The 16,285-nt window shown below is 37.5% G+C and overlaps 1 protein-coding gene across 2 annotated transcripts in view; it reads left to right on the plus strand.

The window, feature by feature from the left end:
- Nucleotides 1–16,285, plus strand: part of LOC111571577 (PDZ domain-containing protein 4-like) — a 59,140-nt gene that overhangs the window by 21,814 nt on the left and 21,041 nt on the right. The window contains exons 3-9 of one of the 2 annotated variants that reach the window (XM_055013190.1): nucleotides 717–767; nucleotides 3,758–3,860; nucleotides 5,520–5,760; nucleotides 7,646–7,730; nucleotides 9,417–9,515; nucleotides 9,726–9,788; nucleotides 13,431–13,532. In XM_055013190.1, coding sequence (XP_054869165.1) covers nucleotides 717–767; nucleotides 3,758–3,860; nucleotides 5,520–5,760; nucleotides 7,646–7,730; nucleotides 9,417–9,515; nucleotides 9,726–9,788; nucleotides 13,431–13,532 — 744 coding nt within the window. Of the gene's footprint in view, nucleotides 1–713; nucleotides 768–3,757; nucleotides 3,861–5,519; nucleotides 5,761–7,645; nucleotides 7,731–9,416; nucleotides 9,516–9,725; nucleotides 9,789–13,430; nucleotides 13,533–16,285 lie in introns of both variants that reach the window. The other variant, XM_055013189.1, reaches the window with a different exon arrangement.

Raw genomic sequence — 16,285 nt, forward strand, 5'->3', positions numbered from 1 at the left:
TTTCACAAATTTACATTACAATAATTCAACACCATTTAAATGTTGTTTTGGGATCATTTTTGTCAGATTTCTACTGTTCAATTATTTATTATATATCTATTAATACATATATTATGTTTTTTAAATGTTAGCTATTTATTTTATTATTCATTATTATTGACTTTATTATCTATTTATTTTGGTTGAATATTCATTTTATTATACATTTTTTATTTATTTTTATATTTATTATTATTAACTTTATTATTTGTTTATTTTTGGTTAAAAATTTATTTTATTATAGATTTTTATTCATTTAATTTTTTATTATTTATTTATGTATTATTTTATTGTTATTATTGACATTTTCTTTCTTAAACTGTTGGCTATAACTTTGCAGTACTTCATCTTAGATAATCTTCTACCTACATGTGCTGTTTATACTGTGAATATATTTTTGCACATTTATTTTTCAGCCTTTAAAGATTTTTCTCTGAAACATTTTCTGCTTCTTTTGCATTTTGTTTTAATCTTGGTTCTCTGTGCTGTTGAATCTAATCTAATCTGAGTGAAATGTAACCTTTAAAAAGCAGAATTTCTACTAAAGACCAGTAAAACAGGCGAGAGAAGATGTTTCTAGAAGCTCAGACTGTTAGAGGAACAAAGAAACGGTTTGAATTTTCATGTTTTTCTGCTCAGACTCTCAGTGATTCTCGTCTCTGTTCTGTTTGCAGCAGAAAGGATGGACCAACTCTCTGCGACCGATGGACCGACATGGAACCCTGAAGGTAAAGACCATCAGTCATCTTTCATAAGGTTCCTCTGCTCCTCCAGGCTGATTTATCTCCGTCCTCCTCCTACACCTTCATCACGTCGGAACATCTCACTGCTGTTTATTCTTACCGATGAGCAGAAGATCAACACAAACAAACATCAACTTCAGAAGATCACAGACGTCAGCAGAACATTCAGTTTCCTTTTTTCTTCAGCGTTTTAAAGATGTTTCTCCTGTCGACTTAAAGGCTGAGCTTCAAATTCTTACTTAAATGTGGAAATAACAGTTAAAAAACACCTGAAACTGCAGAAAGACGCTATTTTTACTTGTTTTACACAGAGTTATTAAATAATAAAAAAGTGTGGTGATGTGTAGAAGGTCTGTCCAGGTGGAGAAACTCACCTGGTTTCAGGTAAACGTGACATCAGAGCTTCTTATTCTAAACTGATGTTTTGTCTGTGATGGAGACTAGAAGCGTCTAGAGACAGTGTGTCTGCGAGGCGTTTAGGTAACCTTTGTATATTTTAGTGTCTAGTGATCCTTATGAGGCCTTTAAGTAACTTGGGAAATTATGAGGTGTTCAGGTAACCTTGGTAAATTCTGTTGTATAATGATGGATGTGAGGCGTTTATGAAACCTTGGTAAATTATAGCATCTACCAATTGCCATATGTGAGGCGTTTAGGTAGCTTTGGTAAACTGTAGCATCTATAAATAACCTGCTTCTGTGACGTGCAAGATACTGTGGTATGTTGTAGTGTCTAGTGATCCATATGAGGCGTTCAGGAAACCTTGGTAAACTGATGCGTCTACTGATAGCCCTATATGAGGTGTTTAAGGGACATCTGTGAAGCTGTAGCGTCATAACGGGTCCAGGTCCAAGATAACAGCGAATAAAAACACAAGTTGAACACACTTAGTTTGTCCTAAACACCTGAGTTCTGGTTGGAGGTCATTAACCTCCACAGAAGTCTCTGTCATGGTGCCCGTTGCTGCTAAATTCTCACAATGATGGTCAAAGTTTTATGATAAAAGTGTTTCAGTTTGTTTCCAGACTCACAAGACAGTGAAGGCAGCATGGTGTGGACTTTTAGAGGCGTTATGGTGAGTTCAGGGACACCAGTAAGAAGTTCCCATGAGGTTCAACCTAGAGGTGATGACATGATGTAAATACATAAAGTTTGTTTCATATATCAAACATAAACCCTGTTCTAACTATGGATATTCAAATATCACGTTACAGACGAGGATTTACAGAAACCAGAAAATGTTTCCTCTCAAATGACATTTTATTTTCATCATCGTTCTTTTTTCAGTTTAATTTAAACCAAATGGGTGAAAGTTCTTCATAAAGGTTTGGATGTTCATCAGACACGGTCATGCTAAAGACATTAAACACACATTTATAGGTTAATATTAATGCAGATTTAATATTTATCTATTTTTCTGCCAGTATTTGGATTTCTGCAGCTCGTTTGTTGAATCTCGGCCTGAACACCAGAAGCTGAATGTCCATGTTCACAGAATAAATGACAGGATTTCCTCCTTCCAGGCATCTTTAAAGCATCCATGCTATCTCTATGGCAACCACTGTTTCTCTTCCTGGCAGCCGGAGGGTTTTAACTCCTCCACGTCCAATCGAGACTCTTTTGTTTTGGCTTCTTTTCACCAATGTTCTGAGCTAATGATGCCAGAAAACCTGGAATACGTCCAGAGAGTCTAAGCAGTGCTGTGACAGCTGGCGTCTAGCAGAGATAAACCAGGAGGATTGTGGGTAGAAGCCACCTGAGTTTGTTTTGAATCTTGGTAAATAGTAGCATCTACTGATAACCTGCATGAGAGACATTCAGGAAATGTTGGTAAATTATAGCATAAAGTGATGGAAGTGAGATGTTTATGCAACTTTGGGAAATTGTAGTATCAACAAATAGATGTTCAAGACACCTTGGATGTTGTAGTGTCTAGAGATCCATATGAGGCATTTAAGAACCATGGTAAATTATAGCATCTCCCAATAGTACGTATGTCTGTGACACATTTAGGGAACTTTTTGCATCATCTTGGTGAACTTTCCAGCAACTTTAGAAGAGCTTTGAGACATTTTGGTGAGATTTTAGGTGTTTTGGACAAATTCTGAGATGTTTTGGAGAAGTCTTGAAATCATTCCGGGAAGAATCTGAAACAATTTGGACAATTTTTGTGTAATTTTGGACTAAAACCAAAAGTCTTTCAAGGTACCAATGATTGATTCTATGACTCTGGACGCACCTCTATGGACTTCAAGGACCTGGAGGTGTCCAGAGTTCTAGAGTATACCTACTGACAACTGTAAAAATCACTGATTAGTATCTGGTGTCTTGAATTTTAAACCTCAACTTAAACAGAAATACAAATACAAAAATAAAAACCATTCCAAATAATACAAAAAAGACGCAACATCACTACAAAACATGTTAAATCACGACAATGAGTAAAAAAAATACCATAAAAGGTTATAAAATTACTACCAAAAGATGCAAAATAACCAAAAACTGTCTGCAGAATCAACACCAAAGAGTTAAAATCCCAAAAATAGACACACCACCCCCAAAACGATGCAGAATCAGCCCTACAGAGATGAAGAATCACCATAAATAGTCAAAAACACTAAAAAAGATCACTGCTGCACCAACTGTCTGAGATGTTTAAACCTTATAGATATTTAAACTGACACAGCAGCAGCCAGAAAATATATAAAACATTAACCAACCTCAGAGAATTGGTCAAATTTATTCATAAAACTCATTAAAACATCAGGAAATGAGCCAAAATGCTGCAGAGAATGGAATAACAAACCTGAATAAAGGTTCATGAAGTCATAAAAAATGCAACCTGAGAGGAGATGGAGTTCAGGATTAAAAACTGAAGCAACAACTAAAACCTGAGGACTTCCTGTCATCTACTGGCTTCTGAATTAAGACTAAATATTCTGTATGAGCAGTAGTAAATGTGATGTTTTCTGCAGGCCAGAGGACGACGACCTTCTCAGCTCCCATTGGAGAGAAGCCAGAACTCCCAGGAGCCTTTGCAGCAGCCGACTTCAGTCCGTAAGAGTCAAAAGAGGAAAGGTGAGTTTTACCAGCAGCGTTTTTACCTAGATTCAGTCTGAAGATCCTTTAATATCTTCAGGTTTTCATCTCCAACAGCTGATCTGATCTTTCATCTGATTTCTGTTTCATCTCCTGCTGCCTTTAAACATCAAACATCTGTTCTCTCTTGACTTTTCCCTTCTTTTCTGGTGTAACGGCAGCGTTTCATCCTCTCATCTCTTCTCCTGATCCATCTCGTTTTCTAACTGAATGTTGGTTTTTCCACTTTCACAGCCTCCATCAGCTGCTTTGATTGGATTTTCTTTAATTCTCTCTAAACAATGTGAACATGTTGGACCTGAATGTGGATTTGTATTTAGATTTCTGTTTAACTAGAGGCTTAAAGAACAAGATATCAAATATTAATCAGTGATCTTTCCAGTTGTCATTAGGTCTACTCTAGAACTTTCTCCAGTTGTCATTACGTCTACTCTAGAACTTTCTCCAGGGGATGTTCTCCTTTCCTGCTTCCAGTCTTGAAGTTTAGTCTCACTTAGAACATTCCAGGTCCTTGAAGTCCATAGAGGTGGGTCCAGAATCATAGAAACAATCATTGGTACCTGAAGGACTTATGGTTTTGGTCCAAAATTACACAAAAATTGTCCAAATTGTTTCAAATTCTTCCCGATATGACTTGAAGAGTTCTTCCTACATATTTTCAGAGTTCCAGGTCCTTTAAGTCCATAAAGGAGAACGTCCCCTGGAGAAAGTTCATGAGTATACCTACTGACAACTTTCAATGGTCCAGTTAAAAAGAAAAATTATGTATATTAAGGATTCAAAAATGGTAAATTATATTTTCAACTAAGGCTGCACAGTGGTGTAGTGGTTAGCACCGTCACCTTGCAGCTAGAAGATCCCCGGTTTGTGTCCCGGCCTTCCTGGGATCTTCCTGCATGGAGTCTCCATGTTCTCCTGTACATGTGTGGTTTTTCTCCAGGTTCTCCAGTTTCCTCCCACAGTCCAGAAACATGCTGAGGTTAATTGATGATTCTAAATTGTCCGTAGGTGTGAATGTGAGTGTGATTATTTGTCTCTATATGTAGCCCTGTGATGGACTGTTACCTGTCCAGGTGTCCCATGGCCCTAATGAGGATTAAGGTGTACAGATAATGGATGGATGAATGGATAATTTCAACTATCAACATTCAGTCTTTTTAATTTTTACTAATGGTAATTTGTTCTTTTACAGTGTTTGACTGTAAAATAAGACTATTTATTTATTGTATCTGACTCAAATTCAGTTCTTTTATAGGTATATGTGGATATTTAAAAAGAAAAATGGTGGACATTCAGGATTACTTAGTTATTTCTTCTTTTACAACGTTTGACCACAAACTTACACAGTTCGTTGATGTATTTAAATTATTTAAAAAATGTAATTATTTCACCGAAATTAGCTGTTTTTCCAAGATTTAGTTTAGCATTTTTACAGTTTGAATGTTTCCACTATTTTATATAAATGTTTTCTGGCACAATGTCTTTCAGATTTTTTCTGAAATATTATTGTTCTTTCTTTATAACGGCTCCGAAATTAAAACAAAAAATCGGAAATCTGTGATAACATCATAGATGTATATATATGTATTAGACATGGTCAAACACCTGTCCTATGTCGAAACTCCTCCTCCCCCTCAGGTACGCTTGTCTGCAGTGGAACAGGAAGCTCCTCCTTCTCGTCCATCGCCATGGTAGCGATCCCCGACTGTGTGGACGAGGCCACGCAGACCGACATCAGCTTCCAGAACTTTGTTACTCTGAGCAGAACCAGAGGTCACCATCATCATCATCATCATCATCATCACGGCCGAGGCTCCTCCCCCCCGCCACCTCCCCCGTCTCCCCCCCTCCCTCACCTGCTGGGACCCTTCAACGAGTTGTAAGTTCTCACCTGGAGGCTTCACATGATTGGTTTCAGGGAAAACATCTGATGCAGTGATGGTGGATTCATCTGGTTCTTCATCTGCAGTAACTTTATCAATGATCAGAGTTCTACTTTCATACTGGGAATATTTCCAGAGTTCCAGGTCCTTGAAGTCCATAGAGGAGAACGTCCCCTGGAGAAAGTTCTACAGGGGACGTTCTCCTTTCCTGCTTCCAGTCTTGAAGTTTAGACTCACTTAGAACATTCTAGGTCCTTGAAGTCCATAGAGGTGGGTCCAGATTTATCACTTTTAATGGACTTTTCCCATCATTTCTGAACCTCAGAACTTCATCAGTCCAGCAGATAGAACCATGACATTTAGGAGGAAAACACATCTGAGTTCTGATAAAAATTGCAAATAAAATAAGTAGGGCTGGGACTTTAATATGTTAATGCGATTAATTAATTACAGCGAAAATAACGCTTTAAAAATTAATACCGCAATTAGTTGCACCCTCCTCAGTTCCCTTATTTCTGGTAGCTCTGATGAACACTCCAGCCCAGTAGGTGGCGGTAATGAACCTAAAGTCTGTTTGTAGCCATGAAGAAGAAGCACAGGAAGCACTGAGTGAAGTCAGGCACTGATGAACAGTGAAGGAAGATGAGATTGAGCTTGTTGGACAGAAAGTTTTCTTTTAAAAATCTTCCTGATGGCAGCTTGGATAAAAGCCTGGTTGTGTGTAAATTGTACAACAAAGAGTTTTCTGATCACTGCGTCACTTCAAGCCGACGGTATCACCTCAATGTAAAACATGTTGCTGTTAGCACCAGAGCTAACGTTAGCTACGAGTCATGCTAAAGGCTAACGGTGTAGCCATCCCATAATAGACCACTTTTCTAGACAGTGCTTGAGTTTACAGAAAGTCTTAAAATGTTGAATAAAATCGCTATAATTGCACTTAGATTTGCAGTAATCTGTGAATGTAGCAGACAGATGAAAAATGCAGATAAATAGAAATGAAACATTTTTGTGGTTTAAGTTTTTACTCCATCGAGGCTCTGCCTCCTTGGAGGAGGAATAACCTAAACAACAAAAATATCTCTTTTAATAACTTCATTATAAACTTTTTGTTTATAAAAAATACATAAATAAAAACTGATATTCCTATAAAAAGAACCATCAAAATTCCACCATTTATAAGACCCAGAAAAGATGAAAACAGAATGAATCTGTGGATTTTCAACTTTCTGAATCTCCTTGAACTACTTATGCTAATTTTATGTGCCATACAGTGGAAAAAACAACTAAATTCAACTGTCAACCACAATTTTATTTGAATTGAAAAAGTTCACTTATTGTGTCAAATATTACTATTTGACAAAACTGCAATTGTGATTAATTAATTATAAAGCCTGTAATTAATTAGATAAAATTTTCTAATCGCGTTCCACCACTAAAAATAAGTAAAAAATCTGGAAAATCTGACCACAGATCAGGACAGATGCAGGGATTTATTGAGTCTTCTCACCAACTAATCAGCAGAAACTCCAAGAACTCACAGCTTCTGTTCACCAGGAAATAGTTAGAATTCCTGCAGAAAAAGTCCCCATGAACATGAACATTGTTGTATTTATATTTCTGTTGAAGTTCAGGCTTAAAAAACAAGACAGCAGATATTAATGCATGATCCTTACAGTTGTTGGTAGGTCTACTCTAGAACGTTCTATGGGGACGTTCTCCTCTATGGACTTCAAGGACCTGGAACTCTGGAAATATTCCCAGTATGAAGGTAGAACTCTGATCATTGATAAAGTTACTGCAGATGAAGAACCAGATGTTCTGAGGAGGTTCTAGTTGGTTTTCATGGTTTTCATGGTATTTTCTGTATTTTCTCTTCAGTTGTGTGTTTGAATACAACGACCCCAACGACTATTTTGACGTGTCGAATCATGAAGTCGATCGACAGGACGACCTGGAGTACGAGGTCAGAACATCCCTTTAACTCAACGTTTAACAGGAAATGAAAAACCTTTTCTCCAAACTCTGGAAAACCTTCTACTGAGGGAAGCTACTGAACGTTTGCGATTCATGAAACCTTCAGTGTGATGAATATAAATGAGAGCTGCCAGCTGTGGCTCTTCAGTTCACTCTGACAGGAAATATTCCTTTATTCTGTATTCATGAGGGACTTTCAGGAATTTTCATTTGTAGAAAAAGAAAAGAAGACAGAAAAAGATGCAGTTCAGTGATTCAGGATGTTTAAAAGACGTAGAAAAAGGGAGAAAATGAAAGTGGAAGTCTGAGAATATTTCAAACAGCAGAAGTATTCAGATCTGTTTAGCGTCACAGACGACGATATTTTAGGTTTGGTTTTACTCTGAACTCCAAGCAGCAGTTTCTGGGTGTTTTTCTTCACTGTGGTTTATGTTTTTACTGCAATCTAAAGTCCTGCAGGTCTTTGGAAACAGAACATGAAGAAGGAGAGAGAATGAAGAAATGTCTTCTGTCAGTGGAAACCAGAAAATAGGAAAAAACAAACGGGATGTCACCAACACTGGAAAACACGGAGGCTCCACACACTACAGATATTTAACTATTTATAGTTAGTTTCTGGACTCATCTCCTCTCTGTGAAAATACCGTCTGCAGTTCAACTGAAAAGTTGATAAAAGAGACATAAAGCAGCTAAAAATTGTCTAAAAATGACCACAAGAGACACAAAACGACCAGAAAGAGATAAAAAAAACAACCACGATGACATACAAGACAACCACAAAAAGAAACAAAACAACCACAGAGACACAAAACAAACACAAAGAGACACAAAACAACCACAGAGACAGAAAAACAACCACAAAGAGACATAAAATGACTAAAGAGACACAAAACGACCACCAAGGTTAACAAACAGAAGTGTATATTTGAAGGAACCAGTTCCCACTACTGATTTAAATTCACAGTTGCAAGATAAAAGATCCAAAGCACGGATTCATGTAATTATCTAAAGTAACAAACATTTCTTTGATTGGTTTGATTGACATAACAATGTTGCATCAACTTAACATTATATGTAATTTAAACACAAACTTCTGTGGAGAGAATTATTGAAAATATAAGGAATTTACAGGATAACGTGAAGAAACTAAATATTAGAAAGACTTACATGCATGTTTCTGGTTTGCTGATCTGCCTTTCGCTAACATGTTGCTCCTGCTGGTGGTAATTAAAACCTCCAGCTTTGCCTGTTTCATGAATGGAACTGCAATGATCCAGTTTTTTAAACCAATTCTGTCCATCATAAACCGGACACTCTAAGATCTACTATGTTAGCTTTAGGTGCTAAAACTACTTGATAAAGTTTAGTCACTAAAACTACTTGGTTACGTCTTGATTCCAAAGCTACTTGTTTGAGGGTAGCGTAGCTAACACTAGATAGCTGCAGTGGTTGTGCCAACAGTGAAGGGAAATATAACAGATATAAGAGATTTACTGGAAAACATTAGAAAGACTTACATGCATGTTTCTGGTTTGCTAACATATTAGCCTTTAGCTAACAGTTGGTCTGGACTTCCAGTTTTTCCTGTTTCATGGGTTGAACTTTAATGATCCAGTTTTTAAAACCAGTTCTGTCTTTCACAAACCAGATGTTCTAAGATCTGCTGTTTCTCCAGGAGGTGGAGCTTTACAAGTCCAGCCAGCAGGAGAAGCTCGGTCTGACCGTCTGCTACCGGACCGACGATGAGGAGGATCTGGGGATCTACGTTGGAGAGGTGATGAAGAACTAAACTGACTCAGTTATAACTTCAGTTACTCATTCATCACTTCACCATCTCAATCCTTCATCCAGACAACTTCTGGCGGTTTACTCATTCGTGTATTCATGCAGGTTTTAATTATTCATCTCTCTGTTAATTCCTGATCTCATTTATTTATCGGTCTTCTCCAGCTCCTTGTTGATCTGTTTCTGTCGATTGTTTCAGGTGAATCCGAACAGCATCGCAGCGAAGAACGGACGAATCAGAGAAGGAGACCGAATACTGCAGGTGAACAAAACGCAGACTAAATCCTAAATCCTCCACAACGTTTAGTCACATTAAACCAACGATGACTTCATGGTGGTTTCATTCATCTTTTACATCCAGTCTATGTGATATCTCAGCCGTCTCCATGACAACCAAGCAAACTATCAGCTGAAAACTGTAAAAATCCTTATGAACGAAGTTCAGATTTCAAAATTAATCTTTAAAGGTCAAAACAAACTTTATATTTATTGTTTTTTTATACAGCTATATGCAGAAAACTTGTCTTATAAAGTAACAGCAACATGTCAAATATGTCACGAAAACAAACAAAAATCACTCATTCAAGTGTTGTTTTAAACACCATTATAGTGAATGTGAAGGTTCATCACACCAGCTGCCCTGTTTATCCAATTACATTCTGATTTATTTAAATAAAACAATGGTAAAATCAATAATTCTAGTTCTGTAGTCCAGTAATAAGCTCTCAAGTCTTTGAATCAGTGTTCTTTATCTTGCTTAGATTGTTTTAATATCGCTGCTCAGCGTTAAATTCCTCCTGGTGGCGTCTTTTGTCTTTCTCTTTTTCCTTCCCTTTCAGATTTGTTCCAATTCAAACCAAATTTCTTTAGTGGTTTAGCCCATTTTTCAACAACATCTCTGCCACAGAAGGTGTCATTGGCACATTTTCACACTTTATCACTGAGAAATATTCCATTAATAAACGTATCAAACCCTTTTTATGTGATTAAAATTGGCCACTGAATAATGAAATGACACTAAATCTGTTCTCTCTTTGTTTGTGAAGCTTTTATTGTGACCTTCAGTGAAGTTAAACTCCTATTTCCTGCAGAGTGAAACCACAAACTGGTCCTCTGACTCGGTGAGGCTGAAATAGATTGAAATCAAACTATGCAAATTTACACCTGGGACCTGTGGGACGGCGTCGACCAATCAGAGCCGCCGCCAGCAGCCCAGTTACTACCTCACTAAAAATAGACCGAGAGGGACACAGAGAATCAGCAGCAGTCAGACAGTAGAGGAAATGTATGAAAATCAGTCAGTTCAGTCTGCATCTGCAGTAACTTTATTAATGATCAGAGTTCACCCTTCAGACTGGGAATATTTACAGACTTCCAGGTCCTTGAAGTCCATAGAGGTGGGTCCAGATTCATCACTTTTTCCATCATTTCTGAGCCTCAGATCTTCATCAGTCCAGCAGATAGACACATGACATTTTAGGAGGAAAAACACATCTGAGTTCTGGTAGAAACTGCAACTAAAATAATTAAATCTGGAAGATCACCACAAAAAGAGACCAAACTGCCAAAAAAGGGGCCAAAATCACCACAAAAAGACACAAAATTTCTACAAAAAGATGCAGAACCAGCACAAAAATGCCAAACTTCCATAAAGACACAAAATAACAACATAAAGAGACAAAAATCACCACAGACAGGGTCCAAACAACCACAAAAAGACACAAAATCAGCACAAAAAGGTGCAAAATTACCACAAAACAGCCAAAACTACCACAAAATGACCACAAATCACCACAAAAATATGTGAATATACCACAAAAAGATGCAAAATTCCACCAAAAGAAGCAAAATTACTGCCTCAGAACCACCTGGTTCTTCATCTCCAGTAACTTTATTCATGATCAGAGTTCTGCCTTCATATGGAGGTGTAAACTGTTTCAGTTTATCCAAAATTACTTAAACAAATGTCTAAAATGCCTCATAATACCTCAAACATGTCCAAAATGACTCAAAACCTTTTCAAAATGACCGAAACATGACCAAAATCACTCATAATCTAATTTATCAAAACAATTTCCAAAATATTCCAAACTTGATGAAAACAAATTTAAAATGTTACTTATAATGTCCAAAAATAAACTGTCCAAGGTGACACCAAATTGTTCAAAATGCCTTGAAACCTGACAAAAGGAAAAACCTGTCCTTGCAATGACTCAAATGACTCCGAAAAATGTCCAGAAAGACCCAAATTTTGTCCAAAATGAATCAGAATTTGTCCAGACTGCCTCAAAATTAACTAACCCAAAATGCCTTGAAACATGCCCAACATCGCTCAAAACTCGACTAAAATGACCAAATGGATCATATTGTGACTAATGTGACTCTAATTTGTCCAAGATTCCTCAAAACTGGACTGAAATGACAAGGAGTTGCCTAAATTTGTACAAAATGCATCCAAAAATGGTCTGAAATGAACTACAATTTGTCCAGACTGACTCAAAATTGTCCAGAATGCCTTGAAATATTTCCAACGTTACTCAAAACCCGACCAAAATGACATAAATGTGTACAAAAAGACCAAAAATCTATCTAAAATGACAAAAAAAATCTGTCCAGAATGAGTCAAAGCTTGACCAAAATTATCATAAATGTCTCCAAAATGACAAATGTGTGACCAAAGTGATACAAAACATGTCAGAAATTGTCCAAAATGAGTCAACAATTGTCCAAAATGCTTTAACCCTTTTCCGCTTTTCTCGAAACCTGACCAAAATGACCAAAAATTTGTCAAAAATGAGCCAGTAATTGCACAATGTGACCAAAAATGGTCCAAAATGTCAACAAGATGTCCAAATTTATACAAAACGTCAACAGAAATTGTCCAAAATGAGCCAATAATTGTCCAAAATGCCTCAAAGCTTCTCAGCATCATTCAAAACTCGACCAAAATGTCCAAACATTTGTCTAACAAGACCAAAAATTTGTTCAAGAAGACCGAAAGTGCTGTAAAACGACAAAAATGTTGGAAATTGTCCAAAATGAGCCAATAATTGTCCAAAATACCTTAAACCTTTTCAGCATTACTCAAAACTCAATCAAAATGACCAAAAATGGTCCAAAATGACCAATAATGTGTCCACAATTATACAAGATGTCAGAAATTGTCCAGAATGAAACAATAATTGTCCAAAATACCTTAAATTTATGCAAAATGCATCTAACCTTTTATGAAATGACATAACTTCCCCAAAATGACTCATAAATTGTCCAAAATACCAGAAATTCATCAGAAAAGCTTCTATCATCATCTGGACCAACCATAGGAGCCTTAAAGTTTACCCAGAATGACCTTTTTAAATTCAACTGATTTACTGACTTTGTAATCCAGAAGCTTATTGATCCATTTAACCTTTTTCATTTCCATATGAAACCGTTTTATTTTCGTGTCGGCGTTTAGAAAGAAACCTGAATAAATTTATCCTGCTGAGATTTTCACTCTCATTAACTTCTGACCTCCTGAAAAAAAAAAGGGGGGGGGGGGGGGGTTGGGATGTGATCAGAATAGACCAACAGCACCTGGCATCGCCATGGTAACCGGGCAGTGGATGAAAGTTGTCAGCATCCGTCGCCACGGAGATAAAGACCTGTTTGGACAGATGTGGCATCTCATGGCTAGAATAGATGCCTCTGATGTGAAATAATCATCTGTTTGGGATAAAAAGACTAAAACAGTTAACAGGGAATTCTCTGTAATTAGAGGAGCAGTGAGGAGGTTCTACTTTATTCTACTGATCTAACCGGCTGTTATTTAGAACTGGTGACTATAAAACATCGTCTCCATGGTGATGAGGTTCTGTTTTGTTCTATTTAGAACCGCTGACTAATAAAACTTGGTCTCCTTCAGATTAACGGAGTTGATGTCCAGAACAGACAGGAAGCCGTCGCCATCCTGACCCGAGAGGACAGCATCAACTTCTCCCTGCTGTTGGCCAGACCCGACACCGAGGTGAGACGACTCGAGACGACATGTCGCCACTCGACTCAACACACGGCGACACAAGAAATAGACGAGGCAACGCCACTCCACTCGACACACGGCGACACAAGAAATAGACGAGGCAACACCACTCCACTCGACACACGGCGACACAAGAAATAGACGAGGCAACACCACTCCACTTGACACAGAGAGACGTGACGCAACATGAGATGACAGGAGATGAGATGACTTGACTAGACTCAACACAAAACAACAACACTTGACTGGAGACAACAAACCACAACAAAACAAAACCAGACTTCATACGAGACAAATGAGCCAAAACTGGTGGAAAATGAAAACTGTCCTTATTCCAGATATTTAGTCTTCAGACTGTGACACCTGAAGAGGACATAAACTGACCTGGAAGCAGTTTTTAACAGTTTAAAACATTTAGCAGGACCTGGATCAGCAGACGTCCGTCCTAACGAGGTTCCTCTGAGGTTCCTTGAAAGCTACAGAACGTGATTGAATGTTCTTATTGTATTACTATGGAAACGCAGCGACTGGGAGCCATGATGGATGTTTGACTCCACAGTGTTTCTGCTGACAGGACCGAACCCTGGTAGATATTCATGGACACGCTGCAGACTGATGAATATTCAGTTTGAACCAGATAAATGAGCTGTCAGTCAGCGTCTAACAGACTCTCAGACGGTTCTAACGAGAAAACAGGAAGTGATGGATGTTTTATCCATGAGGCAAATGACCAATTAAGAGGAGTGGCAATAAAAACAGAGAAAAACAATTAGAATGATAAATCATCAGGAGCTTCATCAAACAAAACTGATGAAAGAAGCCGCTGGAGCACGAGTTTAACCGGCCTTTTCTGTGGTGTAGAATGGTCTGATGATCCTCATTGTCATTCTACTGGATGAAAACACCTTTAGCTTCTTTACGCTTCCTTAGACTCATCAGAAACATATTGGGCAAATAATTTTAGAAAATGCATTTACATTACTGAACCTGAATTTAATCATTTCGCTTCTTTAGTAGAAAAAGGTGAAATTTTGATGCATTTGCTCATTTCTGATTTTTAATGTCAGAATATTTGCATTTTCTTGAAAAACTGGAATTTTTTAAAGATCATTTAAAGGCACAGATTTCAGCGGTATTTTACATTAAAGACAAAGTCAGGCTGTTCTGTAAGTGTTGTTGTTTTTGTTGTTTGTTGTCTGTGTTGTTGTTGTTGGTTGTGTTGTTGGTTGGTTGTTGTCTATGTTGTTGTTGGCTGGTTGTTGTCTGTGTTGTTGGTTGTTTGTGTTGTTGGTTGTGTTATTGTTAGTTCTTTGTGTTTTTTGTTGGTGGTTGTGTTGTTCATAGGTGGCTGTTGTTGATTGTTGTTGACTGTTTGTGTTGGTTGTTGTTTGTTGGTTTATGTCTGTTTCCTGTATTGTTGTTAGTTGTATATTGTTGTATATTGTTCATTGTTGTTGGCTGTTTGTGTTGTTAGTTGTTCACTGGTGGCTGTGTTGTTGTTGTTTGTTATTGTTTTTTGTCTCTTGCCTATGTTGTTAGTTGTATATCTTGTTGTTGGTTTGTTGGTGGCTGTTTGTGTTGTTGTTTGTCTGTGTTGTTTGGTTTCTGTTGCTGTTGGTCATTCGCTTTGTTAGTTGTTTGCTGTCTGTGTTGTTGTTTGGTTGTGTTTTTGCTCGTTGGTTGTATTGTTGTTGGTTGTTGGTTCTTTGTGTTGTTTTTTGTTGGTGGTTGTGTTGTTCATTGGTGGCTGTTGTTGATTGTTGCTGTTTGTTGTTGTTTGTTGCTGTTGCTGATTGTTGTTATTTATCAGTGTTGGTTTTTGTCTGTTGCTTGTGTTGTTGTTGTTAGTTGCATATTGTTGTATGTTGTTCGTTGTTGCTGGTTGTTTGTGTTGTTAGTTGTTGGTGGTTGTTGGCTGTTCATTGGTGGCTGTGTTGTTACTGGGTTTTGTCTGTTGCCTGGGTCCGTTTCACGAAGCAGGTTTAGTGAAAACTCAGAGTTTTCTATCTCAGAGTAGATCAACTCAGAGTTCAGGGTTAAACTCAGAGTTTGTTGAACCTGCTTCGTGAAACGGACCCCCTGTGTTGTTGTTAGTTGTATATGTTGTTGGTTGTTTGTGTTGCTAGCTACTTATGCTGTTGTTTGTTTGTTGGTGGTTGTTTGTGCTGCTGTTGTTTGTTGGTAGTTGTTTGTACTGGTTGTTCATTGGTGGCTGTTTATGTTGTAGGTTGTTGTTTGTTGTTGGTTTTTGTCTGTTATCTGTTTTGTTTGTTGCTGTTGGTTGGTTATTGTTGTTATTCAGTCTAGCTTCGTGTTAAACAAGCACATTTTGAGAGAATAGAAAATGTTTAATTTCAAAATAAATCTTGTGCATTTTAGCCTCACACTTCCTGTCATCAGCTCTTCCATTTGAGTTTGTAGAATAAACAATAACCAAACTGACTTTTTACAATAGATATTTGAAGATATCAGTTTAAAAATAACAAAAAATTGTCTGTTTACGTACTTCAAAATCAAACTACGTCCACACAGGGACACGTAAACACCATTAATATGGACTGATGCTGCTGGAATTTAAATGACGTTGTGGATGTGAGTCGATGGTAAAAGATTTATCGACTGAAAAGAGACAGAAGATGTCAGAGAAGATGAAACGAAGATGGATGGAGGAGAAGATATTGAGACCACGTGACCTGATTTATACTGTCAAGGTTACGGCACAAACATCTGTCACACATTCA

Source organism: Amphiprion ocellaris, chromosome 8, assembly GCF_022539595.1.
Source record: "Amphiprion ocellaris isolate individual 3 ecotype Okinawa chromosome 8, ASM2253959v1, whole genome shotgun sequence".
Lineage (NCBI taxonomy): Eukaryota > Metazoa > Chordata > Actinopteri > Pomacentridae > Amphiprion > Amphiprion ocellaris.